The sequence below is a fragment of the Buteo buteo genome, chromosome 2 (genome assembly GCF_964188355.1).
Source record: "Buteo buteo chromosome 2, bButBut1.hap1.1, whole genome shotgun sequence".
Classification (NCBI taxonomy): Eukaryota; Metazoa; Chordata; class Aves; order Accipitriformes; family Accipitridae; genus Buteo; species Buteo buteo.
Window position 1 is genome coordinate 24,418,892 of NC_134172.1, and position 14,102 is coordinate 24,432,993.

The window sequence follows — 14,102 nt, forward strand, 5'->3', positions numbered from 1 at the left end:
AACCCCTCATTATTTTAGTATCTCATTCTGAACTTTTTTAAAAGGTGGTTTAAAAGGTTTATATTAAAATAAATCTGAAATTTTAAAAAAGTTAAAAGCTCTTGAAGTTATTGGTGTCTTCAAGGACAAGATGTGTTGGTATATTTACAGAAAAATGCTGGCTGCCTCCAGAGTGAAAAATACTCATTTTTGAAAGGAGCAGCTGATTTCTTGAGCAAGAAACTTTTATTAGCTGCCTTTCTGTTTGGATAGCAAGTGGTTGAGATTTAGATTGGTGATTTTTCTGTTTGTCATTGAGATATTCTTATGCAACCACTTAACATAATAAAATTTACAGTATTTTGTTACCCAAATTATAACTCAAATTAGATTTGGCAAAATTTTTTATTTGCCACCTGTTTTCCCTTCCTGTTTCTCCATTTCTGCTGTTCTTTTCCCTGTGTGTGTGGTTTTTTGTTTGTTCCCCCCCGCCCCCTGCCTTGGATCAGATTTTTGTCCTGCATTTTTTTCATTCTGCAATTGTCTTAGACTTTGAAGCTCAATCTTACTGTTTGGATAGTTTGGTAGTTGTATTAATTTGCATTCAGCTACCAGGAAGAACTTACATGACTCATGTCGTGCTGCTGCTTTTTTTTTTTCCTTTTGCCACCCCCCCCCTTTTTTTTTTTTTTTAAACCAATATGGTCTTCTAGCCTTCCAAGTAAGTCAACATTGCCATATTTGCTCTTTTGTAATTAGAAAAATGGCATTCTGAAGGAGCTGATGCTGATTTTGGCAAATACTTTTCTATGCAGAAGCTCCATCTTACAGTTATAATGTTGAATATCTCTGCTGAAACTCTTGCTGGCTTAATATGTGAGTGGAAGTTTAAAAGAGTGGTTGTTCTGTCAACCCAAAGTTTACCCAACTAGTTTGTGGTTGATACTGCTCTTTTTACTGAACCCAAGGGAAGAAGCGTGTTAAAATGGCAAAAAATTACTGAGAAGACCACTGTTTCTGGTGAAGTTTTCCTGATCCATTCTGAAGGAAGATCTTGATTTTCTTCCCCCACCCCCCAACCCACCCCCATAAAAATGTTCTTTTAAAAGTTCAGCTATAGACAGGTAATTTGTATTTACATGACTGACATGGAAAAAAAAAATCCTTGAATGACAAGCTCAGTTTGAGAGGATGTTTACTAATGGCAAATTTGATAATCTGTCAAAAAAAGCTGTTTGCTAAGAGTCCTCCATTTTCCAGCAGAAAGGACCTGATAGCTGAAGAATTGAATTAAAAGCTGCTCTTTACGTCTTAATAGTTTGGTTGCTAGCAAAGTTCAGTATTTTTCTTGTTTTCAGTCAAGACCCACTGTCTGGGGAAACTGGCTTCATTGTGCCTGCTATCTTCCTCCAAAGGAATCAGGCCTGGTTATTTGTCCAAGGACATGAAGAGTGTCAGTTGTGCACTGCAGTAGTATTTTAATGAGCACACGCAAAGTTAACATACTATAGTGTGGTTTGATCCATTCTGGATGTTGGTATTCTGAAATAAAATCTCCACCATAATTAGACTAGAACTCAAGAGTCAAGCTGCCGGTACTTCTGCCAATATAAGCTTATCAAAGTTACTCCAAAGATCAAGGAAATCAAAGGCTGTATAAAATTGATCACAGTAATTTTAGTACTGGAGGATATATTTCAAAATTTCTAGGAGGTAATTAAGGAGGACTAAAAGGATTGCTGAAGAAGCTTCAAGGGTATCTGTTCTGTGGCACAACTAGTACCGTTGCTGTGACACACAAAGATCTGTTGGCCAGTCAGAAAGAGTAAGAAAATGTGGTGCAGTAGGACATGCCTGCTTTTTTTCACTACAGCGGCTGCAATTAGAAAGTCTGCTGGGATCTAACTGCTCTGGCATCTAATTTGGGGAATACTGTATCTGTGCACAGGGCACAAGTCTGAGAGTGGTGATATATTGCAGCATCAAAATCTACTGGTAAGTAACTCATTTTCATACCTGCTGATCTAATTTCTCAAAGTCCAATGACATACCAGTCCAGACAGCTCACTGTCTTGCTACAGTACTGACAATCTGAGAGTTCCCTTTTATTTTAGAGTTGCTCTTACAGATTTTAGTTATATTCATGTATGCTATTAATTTGAGTTTGCATTCCATATTTCCTGTCCTAAATAAAGGTTTTTAAAGCTTGTTCTTTCTTATTCAAATGTTTTTATTTTTTTAAGCTTTTATTTTCACTTTTACTTTTTACTACTCAGGTAGTTCTTGAACTGGAGCACTCATCTGATATAATTCCCTTTCTTAGGGAATTAGTCTGTTTGGTTTATTTCCTGTCTTCATCTGCTGGTAGGAGGGCAAATTGCCAACTGGACTGGCATTTTCTGGATTTGGAGAAATTAAACTTGCAGGTAAGAAATTACTGGTTTTTCATAGGTATAATTGGAAACAGAACTGACTTTTTGTTTATTAAACAAAAAAAATCTGTGTAAATGGGTCTTTCAGAATAGGCTTCCAATGGCATGAATCTGGATTTGATCTCAGGGAAATTGGAAATCCAGTCTAGCTGAAATGAGACCAGAAATTTTATGTGGTTACCAAGATAAGGGTTTTCTGTATTAGCTTGGGCTAAACTTGAGATTAATTTTTATTATTTATTTTTAAATTCCCAGAGGTAATATAGTACAGTATAGTAAGTGACCAAAGATAATCACCTTTTTATATAATTTCTATTTTGCATGGAGGAACCCCACGTACAGGTTGTCTTTTGTCCCCATCCTCCACTATGAATGGGTGAATCAAGTCAGGTCACACTTTCAAGATGCAGAAGTCTTAGATGTGTTAATTCAAAGGAGTAATTTTTTATCCTTATGAGAGGTAGCTGAGCTGCCAAAAGTGATGGTAGTGCAAACAGAACTGTTTGTGAGGTTACCTTATGCATTAATTTTTTAAAAAAAAAAGCTGCTTCAAAAAAAAAATTAAAAATTAAAAAATTGACCATTTGGATGATCCCTTTTCAGAGTGGCTCGTATGTGATTGTACCAGAACAACTGAAAGGGCAGCATACTGTGGAGGAGCGATGGAAATGAGCAGTAATTTGTCAATTGCATTTATTATATGTGTACCATACAAAATGATATTCTGCTTGTGTTTAATAAATAATCTCAAAATAATAAATCATGAAATAAACATCTCAAAATAATAAAAGTTGATGAAATCAGCAAGTAAATATTCTGGAGAGTGCGTGACAAAGACAGGGCCAGTGAATACTAGTGGAGTATGATGTTTATTAGAAGACTTCACTAATCTCAATTTTCCCTACTTCTTAAATACACAATTAAAGGACTGAAAGTCAAAAGCACGCAGAGACGTTTCTGTGAATAGCTGCATAAACCTGATGTTAATACTCTGGCTGTTGTTGTTATTCTTGAATAAAAGTAAGTAAATTTACAGGCCTGGAGGGAGCATATGTATGTGCACTTCAAGCAGACACTTATTTCTAACTTGGGAGTATGTTAGTGTTGATTAGTTAATGAATCATCAGTATTCTTTTGTAATAGGCAGGAATTTATTAGCAGGATGTTTTTACTGAATACTTTTGTTTGTTTTCTAAGGGAGCTTAATTTAAATAGCGGTTCCTGATGTAGAGAACAAAAAATATAAAAGTAAGCCAAATATTTGTTAGTTTTTAACCATGTATTCTAGCATTAAGATGATGTTCTCCTCTATTCTGCTGCTTGTTTTTCCTAACAAATTATTAGTTGCAGTAGTATTTTGAATTTGTATGGAGTTTTTCTTTTTTTTTTGTAGCCATTAAAAAAAAAAAAAACAACAAAAGACCACAATTTAAATGTCATAACTTAAACAGGGTATCCTGGGCTTATGTGGTGAGACTGTGTATATTATATTTCTCTTATATACATGTATTATGGAAAAATCTATGTAATGAAGTAATACAAAGGATATTTGACCATTTTAAAAGCTATTTTTTGAAAATACGTTCTGTCCTCAGTGTCACCAATGCCTCTCTCATGTAATAAATCCCAACAAGCATTTTGCAGGATTTGCTTTACCACTTTTCAGTATGAAAATAGTAATTCAGAAATTACTTCCAAAGGAATTAGAAATATTGTCTCTCTGCCTGCCATCTCTTCACTATTTCTTGATTTTTTTGTAATGTTTTTAAGAGCTTTAAACATGATATGAATGTATCTTATAAAAATACTTGTTGGGGTGAGGACTGCTCAGAGTATGAAAAATAATTGTTTTCTTTCTGCAGATTACAAAAGAGAGCTTCTGCTACTTTTTACCAATGTGATTATAAAGAGATGGAAATGATTGTAGGTAGAGAAGATACCAGTTAGTGGATGGGGGGGAAAAGTTCACAGGCTTTCAGACAACCAAGAATTTTTTCATGCCTAGATTAGGTGATGTACCATAAATTAGTTTAACCCCCCTTGCTCTCATAATAAATTCTTAAATATTCTCCCTACTCTACACAAAACTTTCTGCACTCTGCAGTTTCACTGTGTTAGTCCAGGATACCCTATTAACCATAACTCACATGCTGCCTGCCTTTCATTCAGAAAATAATCATACAATCTCTTATTAATATCCACTGTATTCTCCATGTACCAGCTACCTTCCTGAGATTATTACATTTAGAAGCCATTGTTTTTATCTTCTTTTTGGCTTTCAAGTTTTCTATTTCCAGTCTGAAGAAAGGGAGTTAACAGCTTGTTTTGTATGCTCATTTGATTGTTTTCACTCAAAGTTGGGTCATATTTCCTTCCTTTTTAACTTCTGTCTATAGTAAACTCTTGTCTCTCTTTTCCTCTTCCCTTTTTGGAATGTCCTTGCTTTTATTCCTGTATTAAATGGCTAAAAGTATTGTCTACAAGCCTTATTTTGAATTATCCTTATATCATCGCAGCTACAAAACCAATACAACAAAATTTTATTGAGTTTTATTTAAAAATAGAACTGCATACTTCAGTGTTATTCTTATGATGTATTATGGATTTTGTTCCTTATAAGTTATGAGGTAATATCCTTCATAAAATCTAGGCTTTTAGTCTTGGTCTACAGGCATTCAGGTTATTCTGGTTTTCAGTTCGTGTTTCTTGCCAGCGGTTCATTCTTGGGAACAGAAGAAATAGAATAAAATCTGTTTGTACATAGGCCATTCCAGTTCAGTATGTTTTACTACAGACCAGCATTTTATACAGAAGCTTAGATACTACTTTATTTTTATGTGAACTTTTGGTAACACTTTTGAAATATTTCCCAGTCAAGGCCCAAAGTGTTCAGTAGTTCCTTTTTTTATGTGTGTGTAAAGAACAGAAAATATTCATTTTATATTTTATTCTTTAATATTTTGTGAAATGTGTAAATTTCACAAATACCCCTATTTGCCATTTGTACCTCTCTACCAATTCTTCAGTTCTTAGTTTTGCTCTATGAATATTTTATTCTAATTTTTCCTCTGAAAACTTTTATATGCCAAACTTACTTTCCTATACTAGCAAGATAAATAAGTTTTAATAGTAATATTCTTCTTTTGGTTAAACAGCCTGACAGTAAACACATAGAGGAAATCTTCATTGCACTCATTGTGATCATTAAGTCCTAATTCAAACCTTGCAGTATTGCAGCCTAGAGTTGCCCAGCACTAGTTACAAAGTTTGCATTCTGAGGAACAAAAGTGCTACCGTAGAAATTCAACCTGCCTTGGATAAAATAAATTGTTGTCTTTTGAGAGCTCTTAACTTCTAGAAAGAGCTCCTCTTGTCTGACCAAGAGCAGGATAGCACTCAATAATCTTGTGCAGCATTTTTTCACATTGTTTTGAAATTTGTCTGTGTTTTTCATTAAAACATGATGATATTTCCTTCCTTTTTAACTCATTTCTATAGTAGATGCTTTTGTCTCCCATTTCTCTTCCTCTTCACATTTTTGAATATTTGTAGCAGTATCATTTTTGCCTTACGGTGATTAAGAGTTTGAGGATGATGTATGTTGCGTAGACATGGCGCTTAGGGACATGGTTTAGTGGTGGACTTGGCAGTGCTAGGTTTACGGTTGGACTCTGTGACCTTAAGGGTCTTTTCTAACCTAAATGATTCTATGATTCTGTGCAGTTTAATACTTTGACTCTTAAAATAAGTCTGGTTAATATGCATAAATTGATACTGCTTTTGTTTATCTTGAGAGAATTGCTGTTTGCAAGCAGTGCCTTTAATAAGTCTTTGCTGCAGTGGAATCTCATGATACTTTAAAAATGGCTGCGAAAGAGCAAACAGCTAAATAATCTACGAGGCTGAAAAAATAGGTGGTAACTACCAGCACCTCCTGGTATATTTTGTCTAATTTCCTACTGTCTATACTACTATTTCATATATACTGAATACTGTGTTTGGACAGATTTTATATATTCAACGTTATTTTTACATATTTTTAAAGATTCAAAATAAAAGCGTAAAAGTTTTAAGAGGAAAATAGTCACTTCTGTATCCTACCTGATGCCTGGTTTTCTTCCTGAGCATGGTGGAGTGGTGTAAGTAGTGATCTACTGGAACTGTCTTTAAATGTTGTTATGCTAAAATCCCTGGAGCAGTTTGGCTAGTCTTTGCTGCAGAATTTCTTTGTCCACACAGAAAGGGTTACATTTCAGGTTACTATAGCATAAAGATTTGTGGGAAAAGCCTCAATATAGAAACCTACATAAAGTGCCAAAATTCCACTATTAGCAACTTATGTGTAGATGCATGGTTTCGTCACCTTTGCTCAGCATGTTTGTTTAATAATAACACTGCTGCTGAGTTGTGTGGTGATAACATACAGGAGTTGTCCAAATGGGAATTTACACGTGTGTGTTATATGCATGAATTTGCATTTAGTTACTGTGTACATATTTGCTAACTGTGTCCTGTTACAAAACTTCTATGAAAACATACAAGAAGTCCTTCTGAATAAGGAGGTGATGTAGTCTAACTGGCTAACCTCATAAGAACATGCTAGGTCACTGTTTCAGTTTCCTCAAATCAACAAGCCTTTAACAGACCTGTTTAATGCTCAATGTACTCCATGGGATTAGGGGAATTACCTGGGGAAGTGAATACCATTCAAGATATTTGAAATTATTGAGAGCTTTGGGTTATCAAAGTGGTATAGACCCCTCAGAGAGGAGGGTGAGGGGGGAGATCCCAGGGTAGAAAAGTTGATTGTCTACTTGCATGAACACTGGGGAAATTCGTCATCTTGAGAAAAGTTTCTTGAAAATAGTTTTGCTCGCTGTGGTGCTTTACCACCTTCTCTTGCAAAATTGCTGTGCATCTGTCTCCTCTCTCAAACTCAGCTACTAAAAAATCCTTACTGAACTTGCTATTGTCTTACCTTGTTATATGGGAAATTTTGGCTCTTTGGTTGGTGTTATGTGCCCTTACTGAGGTTCTTGTCTAATGTCAGACACCACTTCAGATACCACCGGAATAAAAACTGCATTGTAAAAACAGACCTGTTGACAACGTTATTTGTGAATTCACATAAATGTATGTGTACCATGAATAGTTAATTTGCTATGCAGTTTGGCATTTCAGATAACAACACAGCATTTAGCTTTGAACTCCTGAGTACATTTGGTATGGAGATATGTAACATTGACTATCTGTGGCCTGAAGCAAATAGCTAAACTTGTTGTAAAGCAGCATTCTACTATTGCCTAGTATTTCATGGATTGGAGGAGTTATGGGTTAACAAGCAATACGAGTTTTGTTTCTAGAGTTGTTCTACAGCAGTATAAGGGTAGGTTGTACAATTTGAAAAAGGCTGATCTTGTCTTGGAGCCTGAAGAACCATGTACTTTCCTTATTTCTGTCTGACTTCTGGCAGATGACTTCCCATATTGGCATATTAGCTTCCTCATTTCCAGAACTTTAGAAAACTGGTCTGCTTCATGGGAATATGATGCAAAACTAATTTGAACATGTAAGGTACTCAGTTAACCCATTTTCTGTAATTTAAAAACATAAATTACTAGGAACTGTAAGGTGGTAGAAAACAGAATAACTACGTGTTATACTTCACCTGGAAGCATATAATGAAATTAACATGTCTGGTTTTTAGTTCATTCTGTAAAAGTATTGTGGGGGTGTGTTTAAACTGAAAAAAAAAAAGAAATATTGGGGAGAAGGACATCACATTCCCATAATTGGTTTGCAAAATAGTTGGACTGTTAATTACCATCATGCTGGCACAAAGAATCTTTAGAATGCTGTTGCTTTTTTATTGCTTTTGCAGCAAGATTCTAACTTCAACTTTTTTCTGCTCCTAAATCCTTCTCAGTAGGTTTCTCAGTTGCTTCCCCTAGAAAAAAATGAACAGTTTAAGATGCTTTATGAAAACTGCAATCTGTTGGTCACTCAAAGTAGAACATCAGCTTGGTCAGGACTATTTGCCCTGTCTTTCTTCCTGTACCTTAAGGAACTGCATTTAATAGACTGAGATTTACTGCTTTCTGTATTCACAGGACTGTGCTAAAGAATAATGACTTGAGATCAAGACAAGAATTAACTACTCACCTTACCAATCAGTGGCCTTCCCCAGGAGCTCTGGATGTCAATGCTGTTGCCTTGGACACTCTACTCTATAGAAAGCACAATCAACAATGGGATGAGTAAGTTGACTATTTATTTTGATTCACCTTTAAAGGAACAGGGAAACTCAAAATTTTATCTTTCCCTTAGCATACTCTGAAGTGTACCCTATCGGAATTATCTCTTACAGTGTACAAGGATCAGCTGGCAGAAAAAAATCAGTTTATCTCACCATAAAAATTTCCTTCCTTTGGATTAATTAAAAAAAAAGGAAGTAATTGCTTTAGGAAAAAACCAGTGTTTTAGGAAACAAACAAACAAAAATAGAGTATTTAGGAGAAGAAAGATTAACTGCCTAGGTTTTTTTAGAAGACTTTTTAAGGACAATTGAAGATATCTAGTTAGATCTTTAAATATGTTACTATTAAATATTACTTGGTTTGCAGGAAGAGTTTTCAAAGTCTGGACCAACTTTCAGCAGAAGTTAGTCTTTCTCAGTCCTCTCTGGATCCAGGTCACTCACAGGATGGGAAGCAGGATGGAATGAACTTATTAAATGAAGGTACAGAGCCAGTCTAGTGGCTTCATTTTATTTTATTCTTCATAGCTCTGATCTTCAGTCCCTGTGAGATGAATTTTCAGTGTGAACAAAATATGCATTGAACAGCATATTTTTTCATTGTTATGCAAATTGTTTCAGTTTCCCTAAGGACTATACTTCAAATAAGTTTGCATTTATGAAGATGCCCACACCCCCAATAAAGTAAGACTTTGTGCTGTATTTAAAGCTAAGCTTTAGATACGTTGCATATCTTCTTTCTCCATCATGGAACCAGAGACAGCTCAGCTACAAGGAGGATCTTCTGTCATCTTTCTGCTATAACTAACTCAAATCTCTTGAGTTTTTTAAGTTTCCTTTTTTGTTTCTTAAAAGAAAGATTAAAGACACCAGATTTGCAACTACCACTGTCATGCTTACATCTTGCATTCAACATTAATCTGTGGAGATGCAGCCTGACAGTGTTTCTGTTAAAACAGAGAGGGGAACGTGATATGAACCATGCTAGTATATAAATGTAATATACACATACACACCCCCTTTCAAAATCTTATCAAAGTTGAGCTGCTCCATCTTGTGGGTGACTGTGAAAAGCAGAAAAATGCTGAAAGACTTCTGAAGTAGTAGTATTTTGGGTACAGAACAAACTGCTATAAAAGTCCTTTTTGTACCTCATCAAATGTTAACTTTAAATAGACTTGACAGTACAGAGCCTTAGTAGTTGATAACTGTAAAATTTCTTGGTTTTAAAATATCAAGGATGTAAAATTTAGAACTTTTTTTAAAACTGTGAACAGTCTTAAAATCTAAATTATTTCAAGTTAGCTTAGAGAAAGTGAAATAGAATCAGCATGGCTATTATGAAGAGACTTCTTGTGCAGATCTACTTTCAACTGTTTTTTTGCAATGTTAATCATTTGAAGTTATGCTTTGTTTTATCTTCTGTAAATAAAGGTGTGGCAAAATCACTGATAATAATAGTTAAGGTTTTGATTTCAAGACTCTATCTTTAAAGGTATCATAACATCTCAATTCTAAATTACTGAGGTTCATCAGTACCTAAGCTTTAATATAATTTTATAAGATGGTATGTGATCCTGCTGTTAAAATACCTCTGGTCTAACTCTCAGTATGGCAGTGTTAATTAAAAGATTAGAAGTAGTAAACTTTCACAATACTATTAAGCCCACTCATGTAGTCAGATTTTTAGCTGCACACTTGTTGAAATCAAGGGCTGTCCCCAAACAGTGTTATACTGCTCTTCGTGTATTTTATGTCCTCCAATTGAGTGTAGTCTTTAAAGGGTAGTTTTTATGGGAATAAAGAATTATTGTGCAGGGCACGATTTGGGTTGTTTCATTGTTTTCTTACATCCTTGTCATGAGAATAAAACTTTTCTGTCAGGAACAGGAGACGCAGTTTTAAGAAATGCTACTTTATAGGTGTGATTTAAAAAAAATCTGGTAGACTAGTTTATCAATAAAATCTTGTGCCTGTGACCTTTTTAAGTTCATTTTAATCTCTAGTTTAAGGTGATCTTTTTTATTCTGCAGATGAGCCAGGAGGATGAAATAGGGAGATGCTTGTAGATCAAATTCTTTATAATGTAATTTATTAGCGGAGTTGTCACAAAATAACTTGAATGGATGTTCTTTCTGAGAAGGAAAGACATAAAATAAATAGAGAAATTGTCCAATGCAGTCTTATACCTATAGGTATGTTTCACGTTAACTGTCAAGTGTATGTGGATGACACGGCAGATACTTGCACTGCTGCTCCTGCACTGTAGGGCTTTTTCCAGTGGTCGGAGCCTAATGCACTTCAAATTACCAAGGTTTAAAAAACAAAACATGTTTATTTTTAAAGAAATATATCCTGATTCCAGTTAATTCTACTCCCTTCTGAGGGATTTAAAATTACATCTCTGGTACTGATATTGTATTAGTAGCATCACTCCCATTTATACATAATGTACTCAACTAAAACTGGTGCTTGAGTTAGTAACTTCAGTTCACCATGGAGTCTCTGAATCTCCTTCTGTAGAAGACTGACTACAGCCCAGCCTGCAGTGCATGGGTAGGGATCTCTTTACCACCTGGACAGGGAAGGTATGGCATAAATTACGTGCCTTCCTAATTGCATTTATGAAGTATGCGTGTGCTGAAGCACTAATAGGTAAATCATAATAGTGTAGATGAAACATTTTTTTCTATTCCCTCTTTTTCTCTTTCTTTTTTTTTTTTTTTTGTGGTCAGGTCATCTTGTGCTGTAAAAAGTATTAGCTTAATTCTTGATTTTCTTAACAGGGAAGGAAGACACTCCATCATTGCTTGGTCTTTGTGGCTCTCTTACTTCAGTAGCAAGCTACAAATCTCTCACAAGTCTGAAATCAAGTGAATATCTTGCAAGTCCCACAACAGAGATGACAAGTCCAGGCTTAACACCATCTTGAGATACACGCAAGAAGGAAGAGCTTCGTGTTGTATGCATTTGGCTTATGTTCCATAAAATGACTTGCAATGAAGACTGCTAGTTCTGAGTTAAAAAATAAGCTGCTTTATTTTTCTTCTCATGGTTACCTGTTTAATTCACAAATTCTGTCAGTTTTCATTCAAACTTTTTTTTTCCCCCAGAGGACTTTTCAGATGTTCTATTTTAGTCTTGAATTATTTAAAGCTCTTGGCCAGGTAGCGGACATATAATCTGATCCTTATGACTGATTTTTAAAATGAAACAGTTGCAAATCAGTCCCTACTTAACTGCCACGACCTTTGTTTCTCTTTGCAATGGCCTGGCCCTACTCCAGCCACGGTGCTTCTCTGCAGTGCTTTAAATATCTATCAACTGTTGCAGAACAGACAGGGAATCCTTAATGCCAGTCTTTGTAGGCAAATAAATATTTTACCTAAAAATCCAGCTTTTCATCTGTGTATGTGGCATAGGACCTCAAATAGCATATTTAACCTATCAACAGCTCTTCTGAAGTTGACTCAATGTTAGATTTTGCATTCTTGTTAGTATCATGGCACTTAGGAGATTGTCTGAATCGCACTGAAGAATCACACTGAAACACTCCTACTAATTCTTGAAGTTGCATGTGAATAACAAATGTAAGTTGATCATCTAAGTCAAGCATACTTAGCGATTTGTAAATGCTGAGGAAACTCACTAAATGCTTTTGAGTGACCTGAGTTACAGATAATCAAACATTATACAAGAAACTTCTTGGTTTATTGGCCTTGCTGGAAAGATGGGGACTAAGGATGGTGGAGTTAGCACCTAGGGAAGTTTGGATTGTGTGTTTATTGGCAAGATCCCAAGGAGAGTGAAAAAAGGGAAACAAAGACAATGTAAAGACAGTATTCTCATGTTAAAGATTTTTCTCATTCCTGTAGTAGTGCAATAGGTATTTTTTCTTGATTAGGTAATACTGCAGAACTTAAATTTAAGTCAGTTTTCTCAAATTACTTGCCATTGATTTAAATTACTGAAGGGGGAGGGGGGGGAAGGGAGACATTTTTTAAATTAAACTAACTTTCCAGATTATCCTACAGTTTCAAAGTTTGCAAATTAATTTTTGAATTGCAAACTATATTCTTAATTCTTTGTAAGATACAATGGATCCTTTATCTATGAATTTTGCTAATCAAGGTAATGCTTATCAGTATGATTAGTAACTTTTTAAACAAAACTTAAATGCATGTAAGTACATTGTATTTATAAGTGCTAGGGAAGATGCTTTTTTGTGCCAAAGAAGTTTCATAAATTGTTTACATGAGTAGTTGCAATACAAGACAGATTTTTAATTATTGCTTACTCTTAGATGTTTACAGTATGTCACTACACTGTATGGTTTTAGTTGATTTGCCTCTTGTAACGGTACCTTGGCACTACTACTATAATCTCGTCATTTTAGGGTGGGCTTGAAAGAGAGAAGATTCATTCTTACCTTTACTAAAAACTACAGGAAATGTCTAGCCTTTGTAAGTATGGGGCTTTGCATCTCTGGAATGCAACGCAGTTGGATTTAGCTGGAGGAGGTTCCAGATACACCTCCTCAACTCTCCAGTCCACAGTGCTGGAGGTCATTGCATCCATGTCAGGGTAAACAACTACCGATGCCATTTTAATGCAGGTTTTTTAAGCAGCTTAGCCAAATCCACCAGACCTTGTCTTTCAAGCCCTCATGTACCCACTCAGTTAATTTCTTTGTAATGAACTGACCATTAAATCCTTTCATACACTGTCAGAATGTCCATTACTTCATGTAACTGGTTTTTTTGTTATCACATTAAGCATCTGTTCTCTCATGGCAGTTGAGTAACATTATTAAATACTAATTTGTAAACTAGAGATGCATTTTTACCTCAAATACAGTGAAGGAATCTGGATTCCACAAGTTAACATTCTACATCAAGGTACAGTGATTTAATCGGTCTTGTTTGCTGTTAAACACTTCTACATCCCACTACGTCAGTATTTTGGAGGGGGCTATAATCATGATCTTCAGTCATGTTTGCTGATGGCTCTTTTCTTGGAGCTACTGGTGTGAAATTCATGTGTCATTTAACTGAAGTCTTTTACGTAGTCTGACACCACTGTGAGTTTCTGGGTGTCATTTTGTGCATGGGAAATCAGTTATGTGTGTCTTTCTCAGTTATAAACATTCATCATTTTTCAAAAAAAAATGAAAAAAATGCCGAAACTGTATGTTTTGTTGCCTTGACGTTCCATAAATGTTGCATGTAAATTAAACATTTTGTATCATCACTAATTACTAGGGTTTGCCTCTGTTTTAATCAGACAGGATAAAATAAGGCCATTTGACAAATTACAGTATTATTGAGCTTATAGCAAATTCTTTTCTTGCAAAACAGGGAGACTTTGTTTTTGTTGCTATATTTCATTCAATGTGGTCCAAAATCTGCTGTTACTTTCTTTCTCTTAGGCTTTAT

General features: G+C 35.2%; 1 protein-coding gene across 1 annotated transcript in view; it reads left to right on the plus strand.

The window, feature by feature from the left end:
- RUNDC3B (RUN domain containing 3B) overlaps nucleotides 1–12,606 on the plus strand; it is a 53,288-nt gene extending 40,682 nt beyond the window's left edge. The window contains exons 9-11 of the mRNA XM_075048734.1: nucleotides 8,522–8,668; nucleotides 9,035–9,150; nucleotides 11,454–12,606. Coding sequence (XP_074904835.1) covers nucleotides 8,522–8,668; nucleotides 9,035–9,150; nucleotides 11,454–11,599 — 409 coding nt within the window. The 3' untranslated portion in view covers nucleotides 11,600–12,606. The remainder of the gene's footprint in view (nucleotides 1–8,521; nucleotides 8,669–9,034; nucleotides 9,151–11,453) is intronic.
- Nucleotides 12,607–14,102: the final 1,496 nt, after the last annotated feature.